The sequence below is a fragment of the Palaemon carinicauda genome, chromosome 28 (assembly GCF_036898095.1).
Source record: "Palaemon carinicauda isolate YSFRI2023 chromosome 28, ASM3689809v2, whole genome shotgun sequence".
Taxonomy (NCBI): Eukaryota; Metazoa; Arthropoda; class Malacostraca; order Decapoda; family Palaemonidae; genus Palaemon; species Palaemon carinicauda.
The window spans coordinates 36,523,452-36,546,550 of record NC_090752.1 but is presented as its reverse complement, the minus strand read 5'-3'; the positions used below and the strand labels follow the sequence as shown (position 1 = coordinate 36,546,550).

At 44.1% G+C, this 23,099-nt stretch overlaps 1 protein-coding gene across 1 annotated transcript in view; it reads right to left on the bottom strand.

Moving 5' to 3' along the window:
* LOC137621506 (extended synaptotagmin-2-A-like) overlaps positions 1-23,099 on the bottom strand; it is a 72,944-nt gene extending 49,845 nt beyond the window's left edge. Inside the window, exons 1-3 of the mRNA XM_068351858.1 lie at positions 23,025-23,099; positions 20,632-20,820; positions 20,193-20,462 (exon numbers count right to left, since the gene is read on the bottom strand). Coding sequence (XP_068207959.1) covers positions 20,193-20,462; positions 20,632-20,697 — 336 coding nt within the window. The 5' untranslated portion in view covers positions 20,698-20,820; positions 23,025-23,099. The remainder of the gene's footprint in view (positions 1-20,192; positions 20,463-20,631; positions 20,821-23,024) is intronic.

Sequence of the window (23,099 nt, the reverse complement as noted above, 5' to 3'; positions counted from 1 at the left end):
ATCAAGACAGACACATTGAGTATCTAAATATAATACCATCGTGGCGACCGCCGGCACAGTGGCGGGTCGCCGGCAGGAGGCGGCGGCTCCGGCAGCCGAAGGCTGACGGCCTGGTGAGCTTGGATCAATTCATAAGATGGATATGTATATGGTTGTATACCTAGACCGCCGGCAATCAATGCCGGCTCCGAAGGTCGGCCAGCTGTTGCGAGGTAAAGGGAGGGGTGGGACGTCGGCTGTATGCCGACGGAAGGCGGCAGCCTCCGGCACACGGAAGGTTGACGTCTTAGAGGGGGAAGGGTATCTTATGAAAGAGTGTCACCAGAGGTAAGGCGGTATCGATGGCAGTAGAGGCGGCAAGGGACCGGCACCAGGATAGAAGGAGAGAAAGGTAAGAAGGGATGGGAGGGGTAAGACCACATACCCCTCCGGCATCCCTCCAGAGAGAGTGCACTCATGATAAGAGTAGTTACTCATAGCATCCGGCGGCAGGGGGCCGGCAGTCGGCCGGGTGCCTGGGGTAACCCAAGGGAGGGTTAGAGGGTACTCAAGAGGTGGAAACCCCCGCCGGCTGTACCGCTGCCGGCGACTACCCCCATAGAACACTATGAAGGGTATGTGAACCAGAGCGGCCAGCTCAGCAGGAGAACAAGTTAGCCCTACCACTCCACCCAAGGGAGGAGTTGTAGGACTAAGGACAGATGTGTATAGGCAAGCCTACACCAAAGGGATAGGTGGGGAGGGAGAAGAAGAGGGGTCTTTCATAGTGGAGGCTCTGTACAAGAACGGCCACCAAGAAGAGGGAGAACGCTCCCTAACCTAGGTTAGGTAACCAGAATGAGATTGGTACAGGAGTACCGTTTCAAACTATAAAAGTACAAAACTAGCCCCAGAGCCTAACCTAGAGAAGGAGGGTTAACTCCTAGGCTAGGTAGGCTGAAAGACACATCGCAAGTTGCAGGAATAGAGGAGTAACCCAACCAGATGCAACTGTGGAAGGGCAGAGCCGTTCCTTATTTCTCGGTCGCAACCCTAAGAGGGGATCATTCCCTTAGGGTAGACCGAGAAGCGATAAATACTCTGATTGTAGCCAAGATTCCCCTATATAGAAGGGGAAGCATAGCCACATAGAGGGAATGCCTGCAGGCAGGGGATTAGGGAGCATATAGGGGTTCCTACATTTAGGTTAGGTTGGAAAGAAACGCAATTAAACCGATCCCCTATATGGTCCCCGAAGGCGAAAACACTTACATCACAGTTAACAGTATGTTTAATAATGCCACAATCTTCATAACTTAACCTAGGATCACTGGTATATATCATGCATGAACACAAGTGCCAGGCTATCTAGCCTAGGGGCTAAGCTAGCGATCTAGTATGGGGTCGAACGACGACCGAGTAGATGAGCGCTAAAACACGATATAAGTAATTCCTAGCTATGAAGATTAAATAACTAACAATATTAATTAGTTAAGAGGCTGGATAAGGCTGTTCTGGCTAGCTAAATAAGGCATGCAAAAGAAGAGCGACGCCATAAAATGGCGCGTCCGGGATCGGCACAGCTCTGCCACAAAACACAATATTTTACGAAAAGTAGAAGTTACTTTACGGCTAGAGCTTATTTAAACAATACTGGGACCTGGTACTCAACTTTCCAGAAGAAGGCGAGGCTGTAGGTAATGACATAACGGTGATGTAAGTCGATGAAAATCGCACAAAGGGAAATCCGACCAAAGCAAGGTGCTACAGGCCTCAGGATGAGGACGGACGTGACGTCATTTAACAATGGCGCCCGTTTGTTTACGTTTCGAGTACCAAAAGCAGCCACGGACGAGTGTAACAGTGGAACGGCTCCCCAGTTATTCTCCACCTTTCCATATCGAAGTGTTAACTCTATATGGGGTGCAGATAGCTATGTGGCGTGTTAATACATACGTCCCCTGTTGATATACAATATCCTAGAGGGAAACCTTTAGGGTACTCGCACCAGAAGTTAGAATTCTGTGATAACCTGTAGTTTAATTCTCTGGGAATATCCCTGTGGTTAAATATACCCAAGTAAGCTACTGAAGGAACCTTCCATCAGGACGTCATGGCTTGAGCCCAAAAATACACATATATATACATATATATATATATATATATATATATATATATAATATATATATATATATATATATATATATATATATATATATATATATATATATATATATTGCCCTGGTCTAAAGTTTCTTTACCAATTCCCTTATAATGTGTTTCACTTAAGGCCAAGATATCCAAACTATATTTTATAAATTTACCCTCCACTTGCTGTAACTTCCCAATAGTAGGGGCCTGAATTTAGATTTATTTTGAAATGTGTATGGAAGCATTATGGTAAAAGAATTGAGACGTATGAGAGAAGGTAGAGGATGATCAGTGAGGAATGGAGATAAGGGTTTGCATGGGAGTATTGCTAGGAAGTTGTGAGAAGTTTGAAAGTACAGTAGGCTGTAAGGAATGCTATGGTGTGTATTAATCAAGAAAAAGCTTATACAGAGGAGAGTTTTCATGATATTTAGTGAAATATTGTAAGGTCTATTTAGAATGGTTGTAGGTATGAGTAAATGGAAGTGAGGAGATGGATTAATGAGTAAAAGAGAAACAAATTATAGTGAATGTTTCCTAGTTATTATGGTTGATAGTAGAATTAAGAAGAGATTGGTTATGGGATGCATGGAACTAGCACAATAATTCATGAAAAATGATAAATAGAACAAAAGTTTAATTCTAAAGAGAAGTTTGCTATGTAATGGGGTTCAAGAGGCAGGCCTTCTATAGTAAATACATTGTACTTGCTTGGTATCCTGAAATTAGAATGTGTAAGCTGATTCAGTTGAATGTCTATAATTTATGTGAGTTGAATTATTTAAGAAAAAATACTGATATGAATATATAGTAATATTACATGGTTAGTACCCATAAGTGTAAAATGCTTGATCAAAGTGTTCTGAGGTAGCATGGTTTTTATGAAAAATATAATAGGATTTTTCTTTTATTATAAAAGAAAAATCCTATTATCTAGTAAAAGAGGTGCATGACTGGTTAGTACTTCTGCAGTCTAGGAATAATTTACTTCTGTTGGGTCCCTGTCCTCATTGGGGTGTATGGGAATGAATGAGTAGATAAGGCAGGTAAGGAAGCTTCAGGGCTATTTAACTAATCCCCCATATGTATTCCTTACAAAGGCCTTAAAAGTAAGATACATTTTTATTGTTAGTATAAGTGGCAGGCTCGATGGTCTGAACTGACCACTATTACAAAATTGAAACAAATCCACCCTTTGGTGGATAAATGGCCATCTTCTAATCCTACAAATAGGAGGGATAACATTGTTTTAACTAGACTACGTGTTGGCCATACACATGCAACCCACAATTATTTTTCTGGGTCGACCTGTGGCGGCCGGTGAAAAGGGGTCCTTCTAATATACCTTTTCTGATAAAACCTTCCAATTATACCAGAGAAAGATAAAAGCATGGAATGCAGAGGTTACTACCCTCGCGCGAGCACCTTGTGGGTGTCGTGTATAAAGCAAAGGCGCGTGAAAACCACTATTCACAGGCTGTCTTCCATTTAGCTAATTCCTTCGTCAAAGGGATGGGCCGATACAGAGGCACCAGCTATGCTACCAGAGCCGCACCACCCACGCCCCGACGCGAGCGCCATCTGAACAACATCCTTCTATTTTGGACTTGCTAGCGTGTGTGTATAAGTTTGTGCTCTCGGTGTTTTCACTCTTGTGGATTTATTTCGTCATGACCGAAGCTCCATCTTCACCCATTCCAATGTTAAGTACCATAGTTTGTTTTGACAGCTTTTTGTAGTACCGGGCATTTGTCCTCTACCCAGTATAGTCTGTTTTATCGCTACCGGCTGGGCCCTCCGCGTCGGCGGCCATTGTTTTTTCCCTTGTCTTGCTGGGAGTTCATCTTAGTCTTGCCCGTTTGGTACTCTGTCACTTAGGTTCTTGGTTAAGTCCCTGGCCTTATGCCTTTTTGAACCATTATTATTATTGTCGTTATTATTTTCCCATGGTACTTTTTGCTAGCAAGTCCTGTCTGCGAACAAGAATAGCGTTCTGGCTTTATTATAGTTTAGTACTCGCCCAGCGAGGCATTTGTCAGTGGACTATATCCCTTTAATTAGGTTTTAGCAGACGTTATTTTGTTCGTAGTCTTGTACTTGATGTTACAATTTTATTGTTATACGTTTATAATATTGTTGTGTGCTTATTAGGTTCTGATATTGTAACCACGAGAGCGAGAGATTGGAGTTCCCGTTTTCTGTACTCAGTCACGAGTTACCCCTTTCTCTCGTTTTCTTTCTTAACCTCGGGTGTGTGAGTGGATTTCCCGTTTTCCGTTTTGTACGCTCAACGAGTTCTCCCTCCCCCCTCTCCCTCTACGGGTATTTGATAGCTTACGAGTTATTTAGTTTATGGTTACGATTGAAATAGTTAGCGTTATTTAATAGGTCCCGAGTTCCGTCCTCTCCCCGTTACGGCTTGGGAGTAGTTCTGAACATTCTTCCACTCCGCCTTGAGTTCTACTCCGCCATGAGGGATACTCAATGAGTTTGTAACTATTGTTATATATTGTTTAGATACAACCCTCTGGGACGGCCTTCACATATTGTTTAGATACGACCCTCCGGTGGCCCTTACTCCGGTCTCAGGCCACGGCCGTATCCACACAAATATCCATTATTATTCACAATTGAATTATTATTCACAATTGAATTATTCAGGACCTTTCACCGACCTCCGGCTTCACCGGAGATCACCAATACGCTTAACTATTATATTAGCCTTAGCCTTTAGCTACTGCTTGTGTTTTATAATTTATTCTTACGGGCCTGTCACTGCTTCCCCGACCCTCAGAGGTTCGGCAGATTGCATTAGATTCTTTATTCTTATTTGATTATTATCCCTTTTATAGTGATACGTTCCCATTTCCATTGCTCCGACACACTCCGGTGCAGGAAACTTTAATATTTAATGTATTTTAATATGGAGCTCCGGCTCTCAATCACGGAATTCCCATAAGCACACATGTTGCATTATACTAAGCTCTGTTAGTAGATTTTTAATCCCTTACCAGAGTCTCAAGGAACATCCAGACTTATGTCTCCTTTCTTTTACAGAAGGTCTGTTGTACTGCCCAAGGATGCCCTGCCTCGTTCAATGACCCCGTTGGACATGACCTCTGTCATTCACATGCACATTGCGCCATCTCCTTTATCCGGGAACCGGGACAAGCCTCTTACATGGTTTGGTTCCCGGATTTGTGCACGCTCTGTTACGAGCTGTCCTCAATACTCCTGAACGATGATGTAAGTGGGTTTTCCTTTTGTTCCTTGTTTATCTTTTGCAGACATTAATTTGTCCATTAATTATATATACATTGTATATTTCGGAGGGCGATCCCTCTCCTGCATCACTAATCACTACAAATCTTTCAGGCTTATGATGAGTCTCTTCGGTCAGCAAGGGCTGCTCTTCATCCTTGGGTGTCGGGCTTCGGCAGGAATGCCCCGTCTGGCGCACCCTATCTCCTCGATGGGGACATGGCCTCCCGTCTCTTCCCAGGCTCGACAACTGCAGCAGTCTCTCTGGAAGTTGCTGCCCCCTTAATTGAAGAAGTCAGAGCAACCATTTACGCGGAGGACGAACCCCTCTTACCGCTGGACGTGGCAGATCTAGATATAGACGTAGAACCCATGGACGAGCAGGTAAGTGGTGCCGAGTTGGTGGAAACCCTTTTCTCTCCTACTCCTTCTTCTACCTCTTCCTTTCTCGGCTTTGATAAGCCTAAGGCTTCTCCTCGGGATCCCTCTGTCCCCGTATGACCCAAGGTGAAGCCACTACGTACTTATAAGTCTTCAGCTTTGCCAGTATCAACGTCACGGGTCCCCGGACCCTCGACTGCTCCTGATGTTCCTATTGCTCCCCGTAAAACCGCGACTCCTAAAAAGTCCAAGTCCACCAAGTCCAAGACACCACCAACGGGTGGCTTTCAGGTACCCTTCTTCCCCGTCGAACTGATCAGGGATATCATCAAGGAACAAATTCAACATCAGTCTGGGGCTATGACAGAGCTTAAGGATATGGTGGCTACTCTGATCCGCTCCGGAACTCAGATTCCTCCTCCTTCAGCCCCAGACGCATCGAAGCTACCTCCCTTCGATAAAAACAATCCTTGGAGGTTTGCCTTGCATGCCCCATACTTAGATGGTTCCCTAACTCTAGAGGGCATAGGCACCCGCCCTTTAGAGGACCTGGAATTCTACCCCCCCGGGGCTAGAATTCCCATTCAATGGCTTCGCACGTTTAAAGGAGCATGCATTGGTCCGAATGGACAAGGTACCGAAGGAAACAGTGATATTTCCGAAAGAGCAAGCCCAAGCTATCTGGGCCAGAACTCTATCAGAGTGGGGGTGTACTAACTCCAAGCTCACCACACACAAAGGTGCCTTCACTATTTTTACGACGGCGGCGTCCATCTCTTTACCGCTCATAGACAAAATCACAGAGCTGACAATACAGGCCATCAAGGAAGGCTCTTCCATGCCGGCTCTCAAGGAGATGGACCCCACCTCATTGCTTATTCCGAGTACCTCTGCAACCTGGGACAACGCGTCTTCTACCTTTACAGTGGGGAAGCTAGACCCAGACTGTGCCTCTACTCTTTTCTCTGAGAAGCTCCCCAGATTACTAGAGAGTCTTCTCAAAACTGAGTTCGAGACCCGTAATAGACTAGCTAGGTCCCTCCACTCCATCACCTCCATAGAGTCCCTAGCATCGGTTTACCCAACGGAAACATTGTTCAGAGTTTTCACAAAGAACCTGCTTCTGTCCTACCAAATAGACCTCCACGACTTCTGGTCGGCTCGAGTTAGTTGCAGGAAGTTCGTTCTGTCTGAAGCCTCCATCAGACATGAACCGAACAGGCTGATAGCGTCCTCCTGCTGGGGTAAGAACCTATTCCCTCAGAACAAAGTTGATAAGGTTCTTCAGGACGCGGCAAGGGCAAACCAAAATTTGCAAGTAAGGTGAGGTCTCTCGACCAAAAGAACGATCGAATCCCAGAAACAGACGTTCTTCAAGAAGAAGCAGAGATTTATTCCTTACAAGACGGTCCGGGGTCACTCGTCGACACAGTCTTCCTCTGCTTCGACTTCTCAACAACCGGCTCCCCCTCAGCAAGTAGTCTACCTCACTGCTCCCCCTGGTGCACAGCCCAACCCCACTTGGATGTCCTCTCCTGCATACAACCCTACCTACGAATCCTCCGGTTTCTTTCGTGGACACCAGAGAGGAAGCTTCAGAGGTAGAGGACAGTTCCGCCAGCAAGGCGGACCTAAAGCAAGGGGTGCTCGTGGAGGGAGGGGACCTAGGTTCACTCCCTCCCAATGATGTGTTGCCGGTAGGAGGGAGACTTTATCACTTTCGAGACCATTGGACCTTCAGTCCATGGGCTCACAGCATAATATCCAAGGGCTTGGGTTGGACATGGTCACAGGGATCTCCTCCTCCACCAGTGACCTTCTTCCAGAGACCCACTCCCATCCTGGAAGAGTACACCACAGAGTTACTCAAGAAGAAAGCGATCAAACGGGTTCGATCCCTGAAATTCCAAGGCCGCTTGTTTACAGTTCCGAAGAAAGACTCGTCGGCGTTGAGAGTAGTTCTGGACTTGTCGAAACTAAACTCTTACATCCTCTGTGACAAGTTCCGTATGCTGACTATCTCTCAGGTACGGACCTTACTTCCCCGTGGGGCCGTCACCACCTCTATCGATCTTACCGACGCCTATTATCATGTCCCAGTAGCTCGAAACTTCTCTCCTTACCTAGGCTTCCGTCTCGGCAAGAAAGCCTTTGCATTCAAAGTCATGCCCTTCGGTCTCAGCATTGCTCCCAGGATATTCACGAAACTGGGAGAGACAGTGCTCGAACAACTCAGAAACCAAGGGATACAGATCATCGCCTATCTGGACGATTGGCTCATTTGGGCACAGTCGAACCAGGAATGCAACAGAGCTACGTCGAAGGTAATTCACTTTCTCGCCAAGCTGGGATTCCAAGTCAATCTCCGAAAGTCTCGCCTACAACCATCAAGCCACTTCGAATGGTTAGGCATCCGGTGGGACCTTTCAAAGCACAGGCTCTCCCTTCCTCCCAAGAAGGTAAGGAAGATAGCTTCTAAGGTCAGGAACTTTCTCAAACACAAACAGGTGTCCAGAAGAGCTCTAGAACGAATCCTCGGCCTTCTCCAATTTGCCTCACTAACCGATCTCCTATTAAAAGCCAAACTCAAAGACATCAATCGAGTTTGGAGAAAGAGAGCGACAATACCTTTGAGAGACAAGATCTCGAAGATCCCCTCTGTCTTAAAAATGAGACTACGACCATGGTCCGAACGGAGGAACCTCTCCAAATCGGTTCCTCTACAGTTCCCCTCTCCACAAGTGACAATTCATACCGACGCGTCTCTGAGTGGATGGGGGGGTTACTCCCAACATCAGATGTTTCAGGGCTCTTGGTCACCCGCCATGAAGCAGTTCCATATCAATTTTCTCGAAGCCATGGCAGTGTTCTTGACCCTGAAGAGAATCTCTCCTCCGAGGTCGACCCACATCAGAGTGGTCTCAGACAGCACAGCAGTAGTACACTGCATCAACAGAGGAGGATCCATGTCACCCAACCTGAATCAGATCCTGGTCACTATCTTCGTCTTGGCAGCCAACAAAAACTGGTTCCTGTCAGCAACTCACCTAGCAGGAGTCCAGAATGTGATAGCAGACTCATTATCCAGGACAAAGCCACTGGAATCAGAATGGTCCCTAGACATAAATTCCTTTCGGTGGATACTCAGGCTGGTTCCAGGTCTCCAGGTAGATCTATTCGCGACCCAACTCAATCACAAACTCCCCTGTTATGTGACCCCGAACCTGGACCCTCAGGCTTATGCCATGGACACATTAACCCTGGATTGGAACCATTGGCTGAAGATCTACTTATTCCCTCCAGTGAATCTTCTACTGAAAGTCTTACACAAACTCCGCTCCTTCCAAGGGGCAGTGGCTTTAGTGGCACCTCACTGGCCAAAGAGCAGTTGGTTTCCTCTCCTCCTCGAGTTGAAACTCCGTCCCTTCCGGATCCCATTCCCCAAACTGACCCAAGTGGTCCAAACTTGGACTGTGTCAGATTCCTCAAGGATAGCCAAAACCCTTACTTTGTGGATTTCATGAAGTTTGCGGCTCGTAAGGATGCGAACATCGATCCGGATAATGTCCTCTTTATAGAATCAGACAAAAGGGACTCTACGATTCGCCAATATGATTCGGCAGTTAAGAAACTAGCAGATTTCTTAAAGAATTCAGACCATACTGTTATGACTCCTAATTTAGCCATCTCCTTCTTTAGGTCCATATTTGACAAAGGCCTAGCAGCTAGCACTATAACCACCATTAAGTCAGCTTTGAAGAAGGTCTTCCTGGTTGGGTTTAACATTAACCTGGTGGATTCTTATTTCTCATCTATTCCAAAAGCATGTGCTAGGCTTCGACCTTCGGTTCGCCCACAAAAGGTCTCTTGGTCTCTGAATGATGTCCTTAAACTTGCCTCAGACACGGACAACGAATCCTGCTCCTATGTCACTCTTCTTAGGAAGACCTTATTTCTAACAGCTTTGGCCTCGGGTGCTAGAATCTCAGAACTAGCAGCTCTCTCACGAAACTCGGAAAACATAGATTTCCTCCCTTCAGGTGAAGTACTTCTTTCTCCAGACAGGGCTTTCCTAGCTAAAAATGAAGACCCCCAAAACAGGTGGTCCCCTTGGAAGATTATTCCTCTTCTCAGGGCCTTTTTAGCTAGAACTGCTATCCGATCGTCTGGCCCCTTGTTTATCAGAGAACAAGGAGGTACCATTTCCATTCAGGGTATTAGGCAACTGATCCTATACTTCATTAACCCTGGATAGGTACGATGGGTCGTTCGCGACCCCGAGCGTCAAAAAAAAACAGGTTTTTCTCACGTGACTCACCCCCGTGACTGAATTTGTGGGTGATCGACCTGCAGGAGGTGTCTCCCCTACACGCTCTAGTAGTGTCCAGATGTGCATTGCTGTAGCTGTACTCCTTCCCCGATTTCTGAGACGCATCGGGGTCGAGCGCGACCGAGTTTACCCTTCTAAGGTAGTTTGCATAATTATCAAAGTTATTACGTATTATGAAATTGTCGTAGAATGGTGCAACTTGTATAGGTTATCAGTTGTGGAAAGTCTTGGTGGATTGTTTGGCTACCATGTGCATGATTTTTTTTTTTTAGTTAAAATGTCGTTCATCACCACGAGGACCATTTTACCGCGAGTGCCCCTTTTTAATTTTTTTTCATTTTTTTGCCAAGTCATTTTTCCGTAAGATATCGCCAAATAGTGTCGTAAAACTTTTGCTTGTTTAGTGTTGGAAAGTGTGTCTAGATGATCTGGCTACCCATGCATGACTTTGTTTTTGTCAGATACGACGTAGTTATTGGTATATTGGGTATTTAACTGCGGTTACCAATTTCTGTTTTTTTTCAATATTTGTAAAAATTACTACGTAGTAAGGAATTGCCGTATATTATTCATTTTTTTTTTCATGTTTATGTGTTAGAAAGTGTGCCTTGATGGTTGGGCTAACACGTGCATGTCTTTTTTTTTTATCTGAGATGTCGTATATTAGAATGTCGGGCATTTTACCGCGAGTACCCCTTTTTCATTTTTTTTCATTTTTTTGCCAAGTCATTTTTCCGTAAGATATTGCGAAATAGTGTCGTAAAACTTTTGCTTTTTTAGTGTTGGAAAGTGTGTCTAGATGATCTGGCTACCCATGCGTGATTTTGTTTTTGTCAGATACGACGTAGTTATTGGTATATTGGGTATTTAACTGCGGTTGCCAATTTCTGTTTTTTTTTTCAATATTTGTAAAAATTTACTACGTAGTAAGGAATTGCCGTATACTATTGATTTTTTTTTCATGTTTATGTGTTAGAAAGTGTGCCTTGATGGTTGGGCTAACACGTGCATGTCTTTTTTTTTATCTGAGATGCCGTTTATTAGAATGTTGGGCATTTTTCCGCGAGTGCCCCTTTTTATTTGTTTTGCATTTTTTTGCTTAGTCATGTTACCGTAAGGAATTGGCAAGTAGTGTCGCAAAACTTATATTTTTATAGTGTTGGAAAGTGTTTCTAGATGATCTGGCTACCCATGCCTATTTTTTTTTTAGCCAGATATGGCGTATATATAAGTATGTGTTCGATTTTCCTGTGATTGCCATTTTTTCGTTTTTTCCCATTTCTTTCAAAATTACTACGTACTAAGGAACTATCACAGAGTAATGATTCATTTATATGTTTATTTGTCGGAAAATGTGCCTTGATGGTTTACCTAGCACGTGGCTGAAATTTTTTTTTTCTGAAATGCCGTATATTAGAATGGCCATTTTTCCACGAGTGCCCCTTTTTATTTGTTTTGCATTTTTTTGCTTAGTCATGTTACCGTAAGGAATTGGCAAGTAGTGTCGCAAAACTTATAATTTTATAGTGTTGGAAAGTGTTTCTAGATGATCTGGCTACCTATGCCTATCTTTTTTTTTTAGCCAGATATGGCGTATATATAGGTATGTGTTCGATTTTCCTGTGATTGCCATTTTTTCGTTTTTTCCCATTTCTTTCAAAATTACTACGTACTAAGGAACTATCACAGAGTAATGATTCATTTAGATGTTTATTTGTCGGAAAATGTGCCTTGATGGTTTGCCTAGCACGTGGCTGAATTTTTTTTTTCTGAAATGCCGTATATTAGAATGTTAGCCATTTTTCCGCGAGTGCCCCTTTTTATTTGTTTTGCATTTTTTTGCTTAGTCATGTTACCGTAAGGAATTGGCAAGTAGTGTCGCAAAACTTATATTTTTATAGTGTTGGAAAGTGTTTCTAGATGATCTGGCTACCCATGCCTATCTTTTTTTTAGCCAGATATGGCGTATATATAGGTATGTGTTCGATTTTCCGGTGATTGCCATTTTTTCGTTTTTTCCCAATTCTTTCAAAATTACTACGTACTAAGGAACTATCACAGAGTAATGATTCCTCTAGATGTTTATTTGTCGGAAAATTTTGTTTACTTTTTTTTTTGATTGAATATCATCAAATTTTTTTAGCTAAAATATTATATTGTTTTACATTTTTTTTTTTTTCGATTTTATTTCCCTTCAAAAAAATTTTTTTTGGGTCAGAATTTTAATTTTATAGTCGTAAAATAATCGACAATTATCCAGCAACCCACCATACAATTTTTATGCATATCCAATAATAATTAGATTAGTAAATAACACCTTGAAATTGACATACCCTTCCTACATTTCAAGTGGCAGATTAGGGAGTCTGAGTCAGTGTGGTTGGCGGCCATTTTGTGGACATATCCGAAGCGTAAGCTGCCCTATCTATATATATTCTTGTTCCCTATAGAATTTGTGATATTTTGGTATTTTTTTACCTGCATAAATATCATATTATATATTAAATATATGTATTTTTTTACGAAATTTCTAAGTACTCAAAAAATTACCTTTAGATATGGCCCCTGATATAAATGTAATTTACAAAATAATGAAGATTTTTTTACATATTTCTATTTTAGGATAACATATGTTTATTCCCTAAAAAAATTAGCCACTTCCTATTTCATTTGGGTACCCAAAAAAATTCATGAAATTTGGACAAATTTTTTTGGCCAAAAAAAGTTACCCTTTTTTTCTCATTTCAGATCTTCACCTCCATGAGTCTGACTTCATCCAAAATACATCAAGATGTGTCCTAAACATTCAAGAATCAATTCCTAAAAGGATTTGTGTATATATGTATAAACTTTTTTTTTATGAATTTTTATGTCAGGTCTTTTTTTTTCTACTTAATTTTTTAAAATATTTATGATAAATATTTTTTCTGCAGATGAGTAGTATTTATCTTTACAGTTGTTTTAAGCATTCATTGAAGTTTTTTTTGGCAAAAGAAAAAAGGAGGTTACTGCAAAAACTGATTTTTCAAGAATTTTTTTTGGCGTCGGGGTCGTTCGCGTCCGAGTATACCCTTAAAGGGGTGTCCGAGGAGCGTACCTATCCAGGGTTAAACAAGCCAATCCCGGATCATTTCCCCATGCTCATGATATCCGGTCAGTAGCTACCTCCATCAATTATTTCCAAAATATGGATTTTGATGACCTTAAAAAGTACACGGGTTGGAAATCTCCTATGGTCTTCAAACGCCACTATCTAAAGAACTTACAGGCCCTTAAATACCCAACGGTTGCAGCTGGGAGCCGTATCTCTCCCCAGTGATCTCTTGTTCTTCCTTTCATCCATCTCTTTTCTTCTCCCTCCTACCCGCCACTCGCACCACGACGCCGCTTCCTTGGTGGTTCATTAGCCCTAGTTTATTACATATTAGGTTAAGATGATTGTAACTTTTAATGTGTTTACCGTAATTTTAGTGTTGGGGTATTCTTAGCCATGTCAGTTTTGTTGCTTTTTGTGCTCTGATACTCGGAGGCTTCCTTGTTATCATGTTTGTTTAGCCTTACGCTCACTATGTCCTGTGGCTAGTTTATGATTTATGCTTACTTACCTTAATATAATATATGGTTTTCCTTACATGGTGTTTTTTCTCTCCCCTCATTAAATTACTAGTTATTATTGGGCTTGGAAGGCATTCTCTGGTACATTTTCACCGGCCGCCACAGGTCGACCCAGAAAAGGGATTTTGACGAAGGAAAAATCTATTTCTGGGGAGAGACCTGTGGCGCCCGGTGAAACCCTTCCCTATTATTTTGCACGATCCCACCCTTTCCTTTCCAAGCCATCATGTCCAATACAGAAAGATGTTGTTCAGATGGCGCTCGCGTCGGGGCGTGGGTGGCGCGGCTCTGGTAGCATAGCTGGTGCCTCTGTATCGGCCCATCCCTTTGACGAAGGAATTAGCTAAATGGAAGACAGCCTGTGAATAGTGGTTTTCACGCGCCTTTGCTTTATACACGACACCCACAAGGTGCTCGCGCGAGGGTAGTAACCTCTGCATTCCATGCTTTTATCTTTCTCTGGTATAATTGGAAGGTTTTATCAGAAAAGGTATATTAGAAGGACCCCTTTTCACCGGGCGCCACAAGTCTCTCCCCAGAAATAGATTTTTCCTTCGTCAAAATCCCTTAATGAAGAGTAAGGAAGGGAGACAGGCATCTCTGTAATACAGTACCTGTCAAGTGACAATGGATATTAAACATATTTTAGTCAATTGTCCTGTTTTTAATCTTTAGATGAGGATATATTTACACCGGGACAAACCTTTAAGAGATATATTGAGGGAAAATTATAATACCCCAAACTTGAAAAAATTTATACAGAGTATTGGTTTCTATCATGTGCTTTAATCAATTTTATTGATTTATTTTTTCAATCCTTTTAATCCCTTCTTATTTTACATTTAGATGTTATTGTATGAAAGTTGTGTGATTGGTTTTATAGGTTAAAATGATACCAAATTTTGTGAGTGTATGTGTATGATTGATTCATTTGCATTATATAGCACTGAATGGCCTTTGGTGCCCTAGTGCTTGGCTTAAGGCTTAAATTTTATTTTTCATTCAATTAGGAATTAAGGGATTTTGACGAAGGAAAAATCTATTTCTGGGTCGACCTGTGACGTCCGGTGAAAAGGTCCTTCTTATCACTTTTCTGATATAAATACTTCCAAATATACCAGAGAAAGTTAAAGCATGGAATGCAGAGGTTACTACCCTCGCGCGAGCACCCTAAGGGCGTCGTGTATAAAGATAGGGCGTGTGAAAACCACTATTCACAGGTCGTCTTCCATTTAGATAATTCCTTCACCAATAAGGGATGAGCCGCTACAGCGGCACTAACCAAACCCACCTGATCCATTCCACCGACGCCCGACTCGACCGCCATCTACACATCCTTCTGTATGAGATGGCTTGGAAAGGAAAGGGACGGGGAAAAAACCAGGGGAGGGTTTCACCGGGCGTCACAGGCATCTCCCCAGAAATAGACTTTTCCTTCGTCAAAATCCCTTTTCTGGGTCGACCTGTGACGCCCGGTGAAAATATACCAGAGAATTCCTTCCAAGCCCACAATCCAAAAAGGTTAAAGTAAAAAACGTTATGTACAAGTGGAGGTTACTATATTAAGGAACGTAATGTGACATACACAATCACCAAAAAACCTCATGTGTAAAATGAAAAAATGCCATAATGGTACAAAGTAAATAATACTGTACAAACAAAATCAAATAATGCAATACAATCATAATCCACAAACGTAAGTAGCTAAAAGTAATAATGCTAAGAATGGCATAAGACAAAAATACAGAATAATCATATGGATACAAATTAACATGGCAAACTGTACAAATACCCATGGGTAAGCTATATACAATCCAAAATGAAAGCAACCAACATGAACAAGGCAACAATGACATAACATTAGGTATGGGGCTAAAGCATCATGGTGGGAGTGGCAGGTAGGAGGGAGAAGGAAGAGAGTTGGACGAAAAGGAAGAAAGGTAAGAGATTATTCAGGGGAGATGACACTCCCAGCTGCAATAGTAGGGAATTTAAGGGCCTGTAAGTTCTTTAAATAGTGGCATTTGAAAACCATAGGGGATTTCCAACCCGTGTACTTTTTAAGGTCATCAAAATCCATGTTCTGGAAATAGTTGATGGAGGTTGCTAAAGCCTGGATATCATGTGCATGTGGAAAGGATTCCGGGTTAGCTTGCTTGATAAAGTAAAGGATTTGCTGTCTGATGCTTTGGATGGAGATATTACCACCTTGTTCCCTGACAAACAAGGGGCCAGATGAGAGCGTGACAGTCCTAGCTAAAAAGGCCCGAAGTGTAATAACTGGACATAGAGAAGTATCCTGGGGTAGAGGAACAATTGTCCAAGGGGACCACCTATTTTGTGGGTCCTCATTTTTAGCCAGGAAAGCTCTATCTGGAGAGAGTAGGACTTCTCCTGATGGCAGGAAATCTAGGTTTTCAGGGTTACGGGAGAGAGCTGCTAATTCTGAAATTCTGGCACCTGAGGCCATGGCTGTAAGAAATAGGGTCTTCCGAAGTAGCGAAATGTAGGAGCAGGATTCGTTATCGGTGTCTGATGTTAGCTTTAAGATGTCGTTCAGAGACCATGAGACCTTTTGTCGACGAACAGAAGGTCTAAGCATAGCCCAGGCTTTTGGAATGGATGAAAAATATGAATCTGCTAGGTTAATATTGAAACCCACCTGAAAAATCTTTCTCAGGGCTGATTTAATAGTAGTGATAGTACTAGCGGCTAGGCCCTTGTTAAATAGGGACCTAAAAAACGAAATGGCCAGGTTAGGGGTCATTTGGGTATCATCTGAATTTTTTAGAAATTCTGCTAGTTTCTTAACAGCCGAATCATATTGCCTAAGTGTTGAGTCCCTCTTGTCTGATTCGATAAAGAGGACATTCTCCGGGTCGATGTTTGCATACCTGTGTGCTGCAAATTTCATAAAGTCCACAAAGTTAGGATTTTGTGCTATCCCTGAGGAATCTGACACAGTCTGTGTTTGGACCACTTGTGTCAGCCTGGGGAATGGGATCCGGAAGGAGCGAAGTTTCAACTCGAGAAGGAGAAGAAACCAATTGCTCTTTGGCCAGTTTGGTGCCACCAAAGCTACGGCTCCTTTGAACGAGCGCAGTTTGGGCAAGACTTTCATCAGAAGATTCACCGGAGGGAACAGGTAAATCTTCTTCCAATGGTTCCAGTCCAGGGCTAATGCATCCATGGCATAAGCCTGAGGGTCCAGGTTCGGGGTCACATAGCAAGGAAGCTTGTGGTTGAGTTGTGTCGCGAACAAGTCTACCTGGAGACCCGGAACCAGCCTGGATATCCACCGAAATGAATTCATGTCTAGGGACCATTCTGATTCCAGTGGTTTCGTCCTGGAGAGGGCATCCGCTATAACGTTCTGGACTCCTGCCAGGTGAGTTGCTGACAGAAACCAGTTCTTTTCGGTTGCCAAGGTAAAAATCATTACCAGGATCTGATTCAGGTTGGGAGATTTTGATCCGCCCCTGTTTATGCAGTGGACTACTGCTGTGCTGTCTGAGACTATCCTGATCTGAGTCGCCTTTGGGGGGGATAGTCGTTTTAAGGTTAGGAATACCGCCATGGCCTCTAACACGCTTATGTGGAACTGCTTCATAGTGGGGGACCAGGATCCCTGAAACATCTGGTGTCGAGAGTAGCCCCCCCAACCACTGAGAGACGCGTCTGTGTGAATCGTCACTCGGGGAGGGGAAAACTGCAGAGGAACCGATTTGGATAGGTTCTCTGGTTTCGGCCATGGCCGGAGTCATCTTATTAATACTGAGGGGATCGTTGATATCTTGTCTCGTAGGCGAGTTGTTGCTCTCTTCCTCCAAACTCGGTTGATGTCCTTGAGTTTGGCTTTTAGTAAGAGGTCTGTTACTGAGGTGAATTGAAGTAAGCCGAGAACTCTTTCTAAGGCTCTTCTTGACACCTGTTCGTTTTTGATGAACCGTTTTGTCTTTGATGCTATCTCTTTGACCTTTTTGGGGGGAAGAGATAGTCTGTGATTCGTGAGGTCCCAGTGAATGCCTAGCCATTCAAATTGGCTTACTGGTTGCAGGCGTGATTTCTGCAAGTTGACTTGAAATCCCAGTTTGTGTAGGAACTGAACCACTTTGGTTGTAACCTTGTGGCATTCCTGAACTGTCTGTGCCCAAATGAGCCAGTCATCCAGATAAGCTATCAGCATAATTCCCTGGCTCCTGAGCTGTTCTAACACCGTCTCCCCCAACCTCGTAAATATTCTGGGCGATGTTGAGGCCAAAGGGCATCACCTTGAACGCGTAGGATTTCTTGCCTAGGCGGAAGCCGAGGTAAGGGGAGAAGTTTCTTGCTACCGGAACGTGATGATAGGCGTCGGTAAGATCGATAGAGGTGGTGACGGCCCCATGGGGAAGTAAGGTCCGCACCTGAGAGACAGTTAGCATACGGAACCTGTCGCGAAGAATGTAAGAATTCAGTTTCGACAGGTCCAGAACCACTCTCAAGGCGTTCGAATTCTTTTTGGGGACCGTGAACAGGCGTCCTTGAAATTTCAATGTTCGCACTCTCTTTATTGCTTTCTTCCTTAGTAGGTCTTTTGTGTACTACTCTAGGACTGGAGTGGGCTTCTGGAAGAGGGACACGGTCGGGGGTGGAGAACCTTGTGCCCACTTCCAGCCAAGGCCTTTGGAGACTATACTGTGGGCCCAAGGACTGAAGGTCCATTGGTCCCAAAACCGGTACAGTCTCCCTCCTACCTGATCCGTCTCATTGGTTTGGGTTGAATTTCGTCCCTCGTTCTCCTCGGGAACCTCTGGCTCTAGGTCCCCCTCGCTGGCGGAATTGGCTGCTAGCCCTATTGCTTCCGGGATGCCTAGGGTATCCTCGAAAGGACCCTGAGGCTTCAAAAGCTTGATTGAAAGCCGGGGAGGTCATCCATGTGGCCATAGACGCAGGTTGGGTACCTTGAGGGGCCGGCACAAAGACGATCTGTTGCGGAGGGGCGGACTTGGAGGTAGATGGAGTGGAAGACTGTAGACCAGGAGATTGGCGATGCTGGCCACGACCGGTTTTATATGGAGTGTATGACCTCTGTTTCTTTTTAGAGAAAGGTTGCCTCATAACCGGTTCAAACTTTCTTTTGTTAGAGAGACCCCATCGGACTTGAAGGTTTTGATTAGCCCTCGTAGCGTCGTGGAGGACTTTATCCACCTCCTCCTGAGGGAAGAGAGTTTTACCCCAACAGGAGGAGGTAATAAGTCTGTTAGGCTCATGCCTAATAGAAGCCTCGGAGAGAACGTATTTCCTGCAGGCCGTTCTCGCAGTCCAAAAATCGTGCAGGTCGATTTGAAAAGTCTGCAAAAGACTCTTCGCCAGTACCCGAAAGAGTGGTTCCTCATTATAAAGGGCGGCTATCAACTCAGAGGATACCAAAGAGTTGAGTGATCTTGCAATCCTGTTTCTCGACTCAAATTCCGTTTTCAGCAGGTGATCCGGGAGTTTGGGGAGTTTCTCTGAAAAGAGGGAGGAGGCGCAGTCCGGGTCAAGTTTACCTACTGTAGAGGTGGACGAGACATCTTGCCAAAATTCGCTTGGGCCTGAGACAAGGAGAGAGGTGGGGTCTGTCTCTTTAAGGGTTGGCATAGGGATGCCGTCCTTGAGGACTTGAACGGTCAGCTCTGCTACTCTGTCAGTAAGAGGAGCTGGGATAGTCGGAGGAGTCATAAAAATGGTATAAGAACCTTTGTGGGGGGTCAACTTGGAGTTAATGTATCCCCATTCCTATAGTGTACGAGCCCAGACAGCTTGGGCTTGCTCCTTAAGGAATATGACTGTTTCCTTCGGCACTTTGTCCATCCGGACGAGGGCATGTTCCTTCAGGCGGACAAACCCATTGAAAGGGAACTGGAGGTCAGGGGGAAAGAACTCCAGGTCGTCCAAGGGGCGGGTACCCAAGCCTTCCAGAGTTAGAGTGCCGTCCAAGTAAGGAGCATGACGAGTGAACCGCCAAGGATTGTTCTTGTCGAACGGCGGTAGCTTGGAGATGTCAGGGCCTACAACCGGAGCTGGTTGCGATCCGGAGCGGAGAAGACTAGCCACCATGTCTTAGTTCCGTCATGACAGCGGAGTGCTTCTCCAATTTCAAATCTACCACCTCATTTAGTAGAGACAAGGTGACAGTGGGTTCCGAGGAGCCAACCGCAGCTGAAGCCTTGGCTTTAGCGGACTTACCCCTCTGTCCTTTAGAAGGAGGAGGGGTGTTTGACATCACAGGGATGTCAGGAGCTGAGGAAGGTCCGGGGACCGGTGACATGGTTGGAGGCGAAGCTGGATTAATGGGTTTGGGCTTCTGTTTCTTTACTGGCTTAACCTTGGGGCTGACCGACATGGAGGCGTCCCAAGGAGAAGCCGCAGGCTCTTCAAAGCCGAGAAAGGAAGAAGTAGAGGAAGGAGTAGGAGATAGGAAAGATTCTGCCAGGTCCTCCACACCACTTACCTGCTCATCCATCGGTTCGACGTGGATGTCTAGAGCGGAGACGTCCCCAGAGAGCTGATGTTCGTCTTCTGCGGGCAGAGCGGCCCGGAGAACTTCAATTAAAGGTGTTGCCAGGTCAGTTGGTACGGCGGCTGAGGGAGAACCAGGGAAGAGCCGGGAGGCCATGTCCCCGTCTAGCAGGTAGGGGCAGCCTTGAGGGGCGTTTCTCCCGAATCCAGAGACCCAGGTCCGGAGGCTGGTTCTGGCCGCTTTGAGAGAATCCTCGTCAGCCTGAAAGAGGGGGTAACATTAGAACAAACTAGGAAGGGCACGGATCAGCTATCAGCAGAAGTAAAAACAGATTCAAGTTAAAATTATTTATGAATAACTGCAATCGTCTACAATGAAGAAATCTCAAAACAATAATAACAGAATGAGTGATACCATTGAGAAATCTTACCTCATCATTGAGGAGAAGCGACAAGAGCTCATAGCAGAGCGTGCAAGTCTCCGGAAACCAGACCATATACGGGGTCTGGCTAGCTTCCCGTGCGAAGGAGATCGCACAGTGGGCATGCGACCTGCAGACGTCATGGCCTACCGGATCGGTGAAGGTGGCCGCACAACCCTTGGTGGCACACCGAACTTTCTGTAATATAAAGAATCATATAAGTACAAGAACTCCCGGAGGCTCTAACTTAACCCAAAGGTTAGACATATGCTTAATAGTAGAGCTAAGGTTAAAAAAAGGGGTTCTATATATGATGTGTTTTTATGAATAGAACTTACCGGGCAGTTATATATATATTTAGCTAAATATATATATAACTGCCTGGTAAGTATTCATAAAACTTTGTTTTATCATAAAAACTCCATTTTTATGAATAGAACTTACCTGGCAGTTATATATATATAGCAGTTATATATATATTTAGCTAAATGTATATATAACTGCCAGGTAAGTATTCATAAAACTTTGTTTTATCATAAAAACTCCATATTAATGGGTTCGTGATCATATAGGGAGCCGGAGCTCCGCTGTAATTACTGCATCGAGAATAGTAAATGAAAGGAAAGTGATACTCCGACGTACGCCGGAGTGCCTTATGTGTGAATTCACGAGGAGCTGGAGCTCTTAAATAATTACCGTAAAATATAATGAAAGTAGGCATAGTGGCAAAAAACGGAAAGCTCCATAGTGCGTCGGGGCTCCGGGGGGGGGGGGGGATGGCCCTGGGTTGGTTGAAATGTATATATATATATAAAGATCTCCGGAAGATCTCCGGTAGGGAGCCTACCGGAGAGTCCAAGGGGGGGGGGAGCGGAGATTAGGGGTTTGTCGTGTAACAAGGCCAAAGCCGCAGTCAAGGTGCTGGGGGCCATCGAGGGGAGGATTCCCAGTTGAAGGGGAGCACCGGAGTAATAGGAAGTAATGTGTTCCCAGCACAGTACGTTAGCGGAAAACCATGAGGGAGTTCCGGAATAATGGGGTCCAGACCCAATGCCCAGGCCGGAGCGGGGAGTAGGGTGGGACTAATGGGGTTGGGGAATAACGTGGTGGCTCGAGAGCTGGCCAAACTAACCTAGACTAAGAGACTCTGACACGACAGGACCAATGTAAATTAAAATCACTAGCCTATTAGAAAGAACAAAGTAACCCGGAAAAATAATACATTACTGTATATAAATAAATAAATGAAACTGTCCATCATAATCCCAGAGGGGGAGAGATAGAGAGGGGGAGAACCAGGATCTGTGAGGAAAATATTCCGAAACAGTAATGAAACAGAAAACGGGTGAAACAGAAAATGGGAAACTCCAGCCTCTCACTCTCGAAGGTTACTAAGTTCGATCTAGAATACACACGAACCCAAATAAATACGTAACATATGTCCATCAAAATGAAATAAATATGCCACGAAGAATAGCGAAAAGGGAAAATGCAACTCTGAACGGATAATTTACGATGTAAAAACTTGTAATGAGCGAACGCAAACCCAATGGGTAGGGTACCAAACTTTAATAAAACCCCGAACGCTATTCTTCGTTAACAATAAAACGGACTCGGAAGCAACATAAGTACTTAAAAGTAACAGCGGTTCTAAAAAATGGCACCTGGCCAATAATCTAACTTAAGATTAAAAAGAACCTAGCATGACATAAAGACCACGAGGGCAAGTAAACAAGCGATAACAATGGCTGCGTAGAACGCGGGGCGGCATCAAGCCGACGCACTAAAACACTCGCAAAAAGTAAATAAGGCGTACAAGCCCGGGTCAAAAATAATGCCAAAACAATCTATGGTACTTAACATTGGTGCAGGTGGAAGGAGAGCTTCAGCCATTGCGAAGGTATCCAAAAACACAGCGAAACAAGAGCACAAACAACAAAGGTAGCGTCGCTGATGAGTCCAAAAAGAAGAATGTGTAGATGGCGCTCGAGTCGGGCGTCGGTGGAATGGATCAGGTGGGTTTGGTTAGTGCCGCTGTGGCGGCTCATCCCTTATTGGTGAAGGAATTATCTAAATGGAAGACGACCTGTGAATAGTGGTTTTCACACGCCCTATCTTTATACACGACGCCCTTAGGGTGCTCGCGCGAGGGTAGTAACCTCTGCATTCCATGCTTTAACTTTCTCTGGTATATTTGGAAGTATTTATATCAGAAAAGTGATAAGAAAGACCTTTTCACCGGGCGTCACAGGTCGACCCAGAAATAGATTTTTTCATATTTTATTCACAGAAAAACAAAATATTCTTTGAGGAAATCCAAAAGAATCATTACCTTTAGAATATATTGTGTATCCTCAGGAACAAAATAAGAAAAAAATGTATGAACATACATCTAAGAATACCTGAAAAGATTGGAATGTGAATTTTTCTCCAGAAGGCCACAAGGCATGCCCACAATAGTTCCCACAAAATCTGTA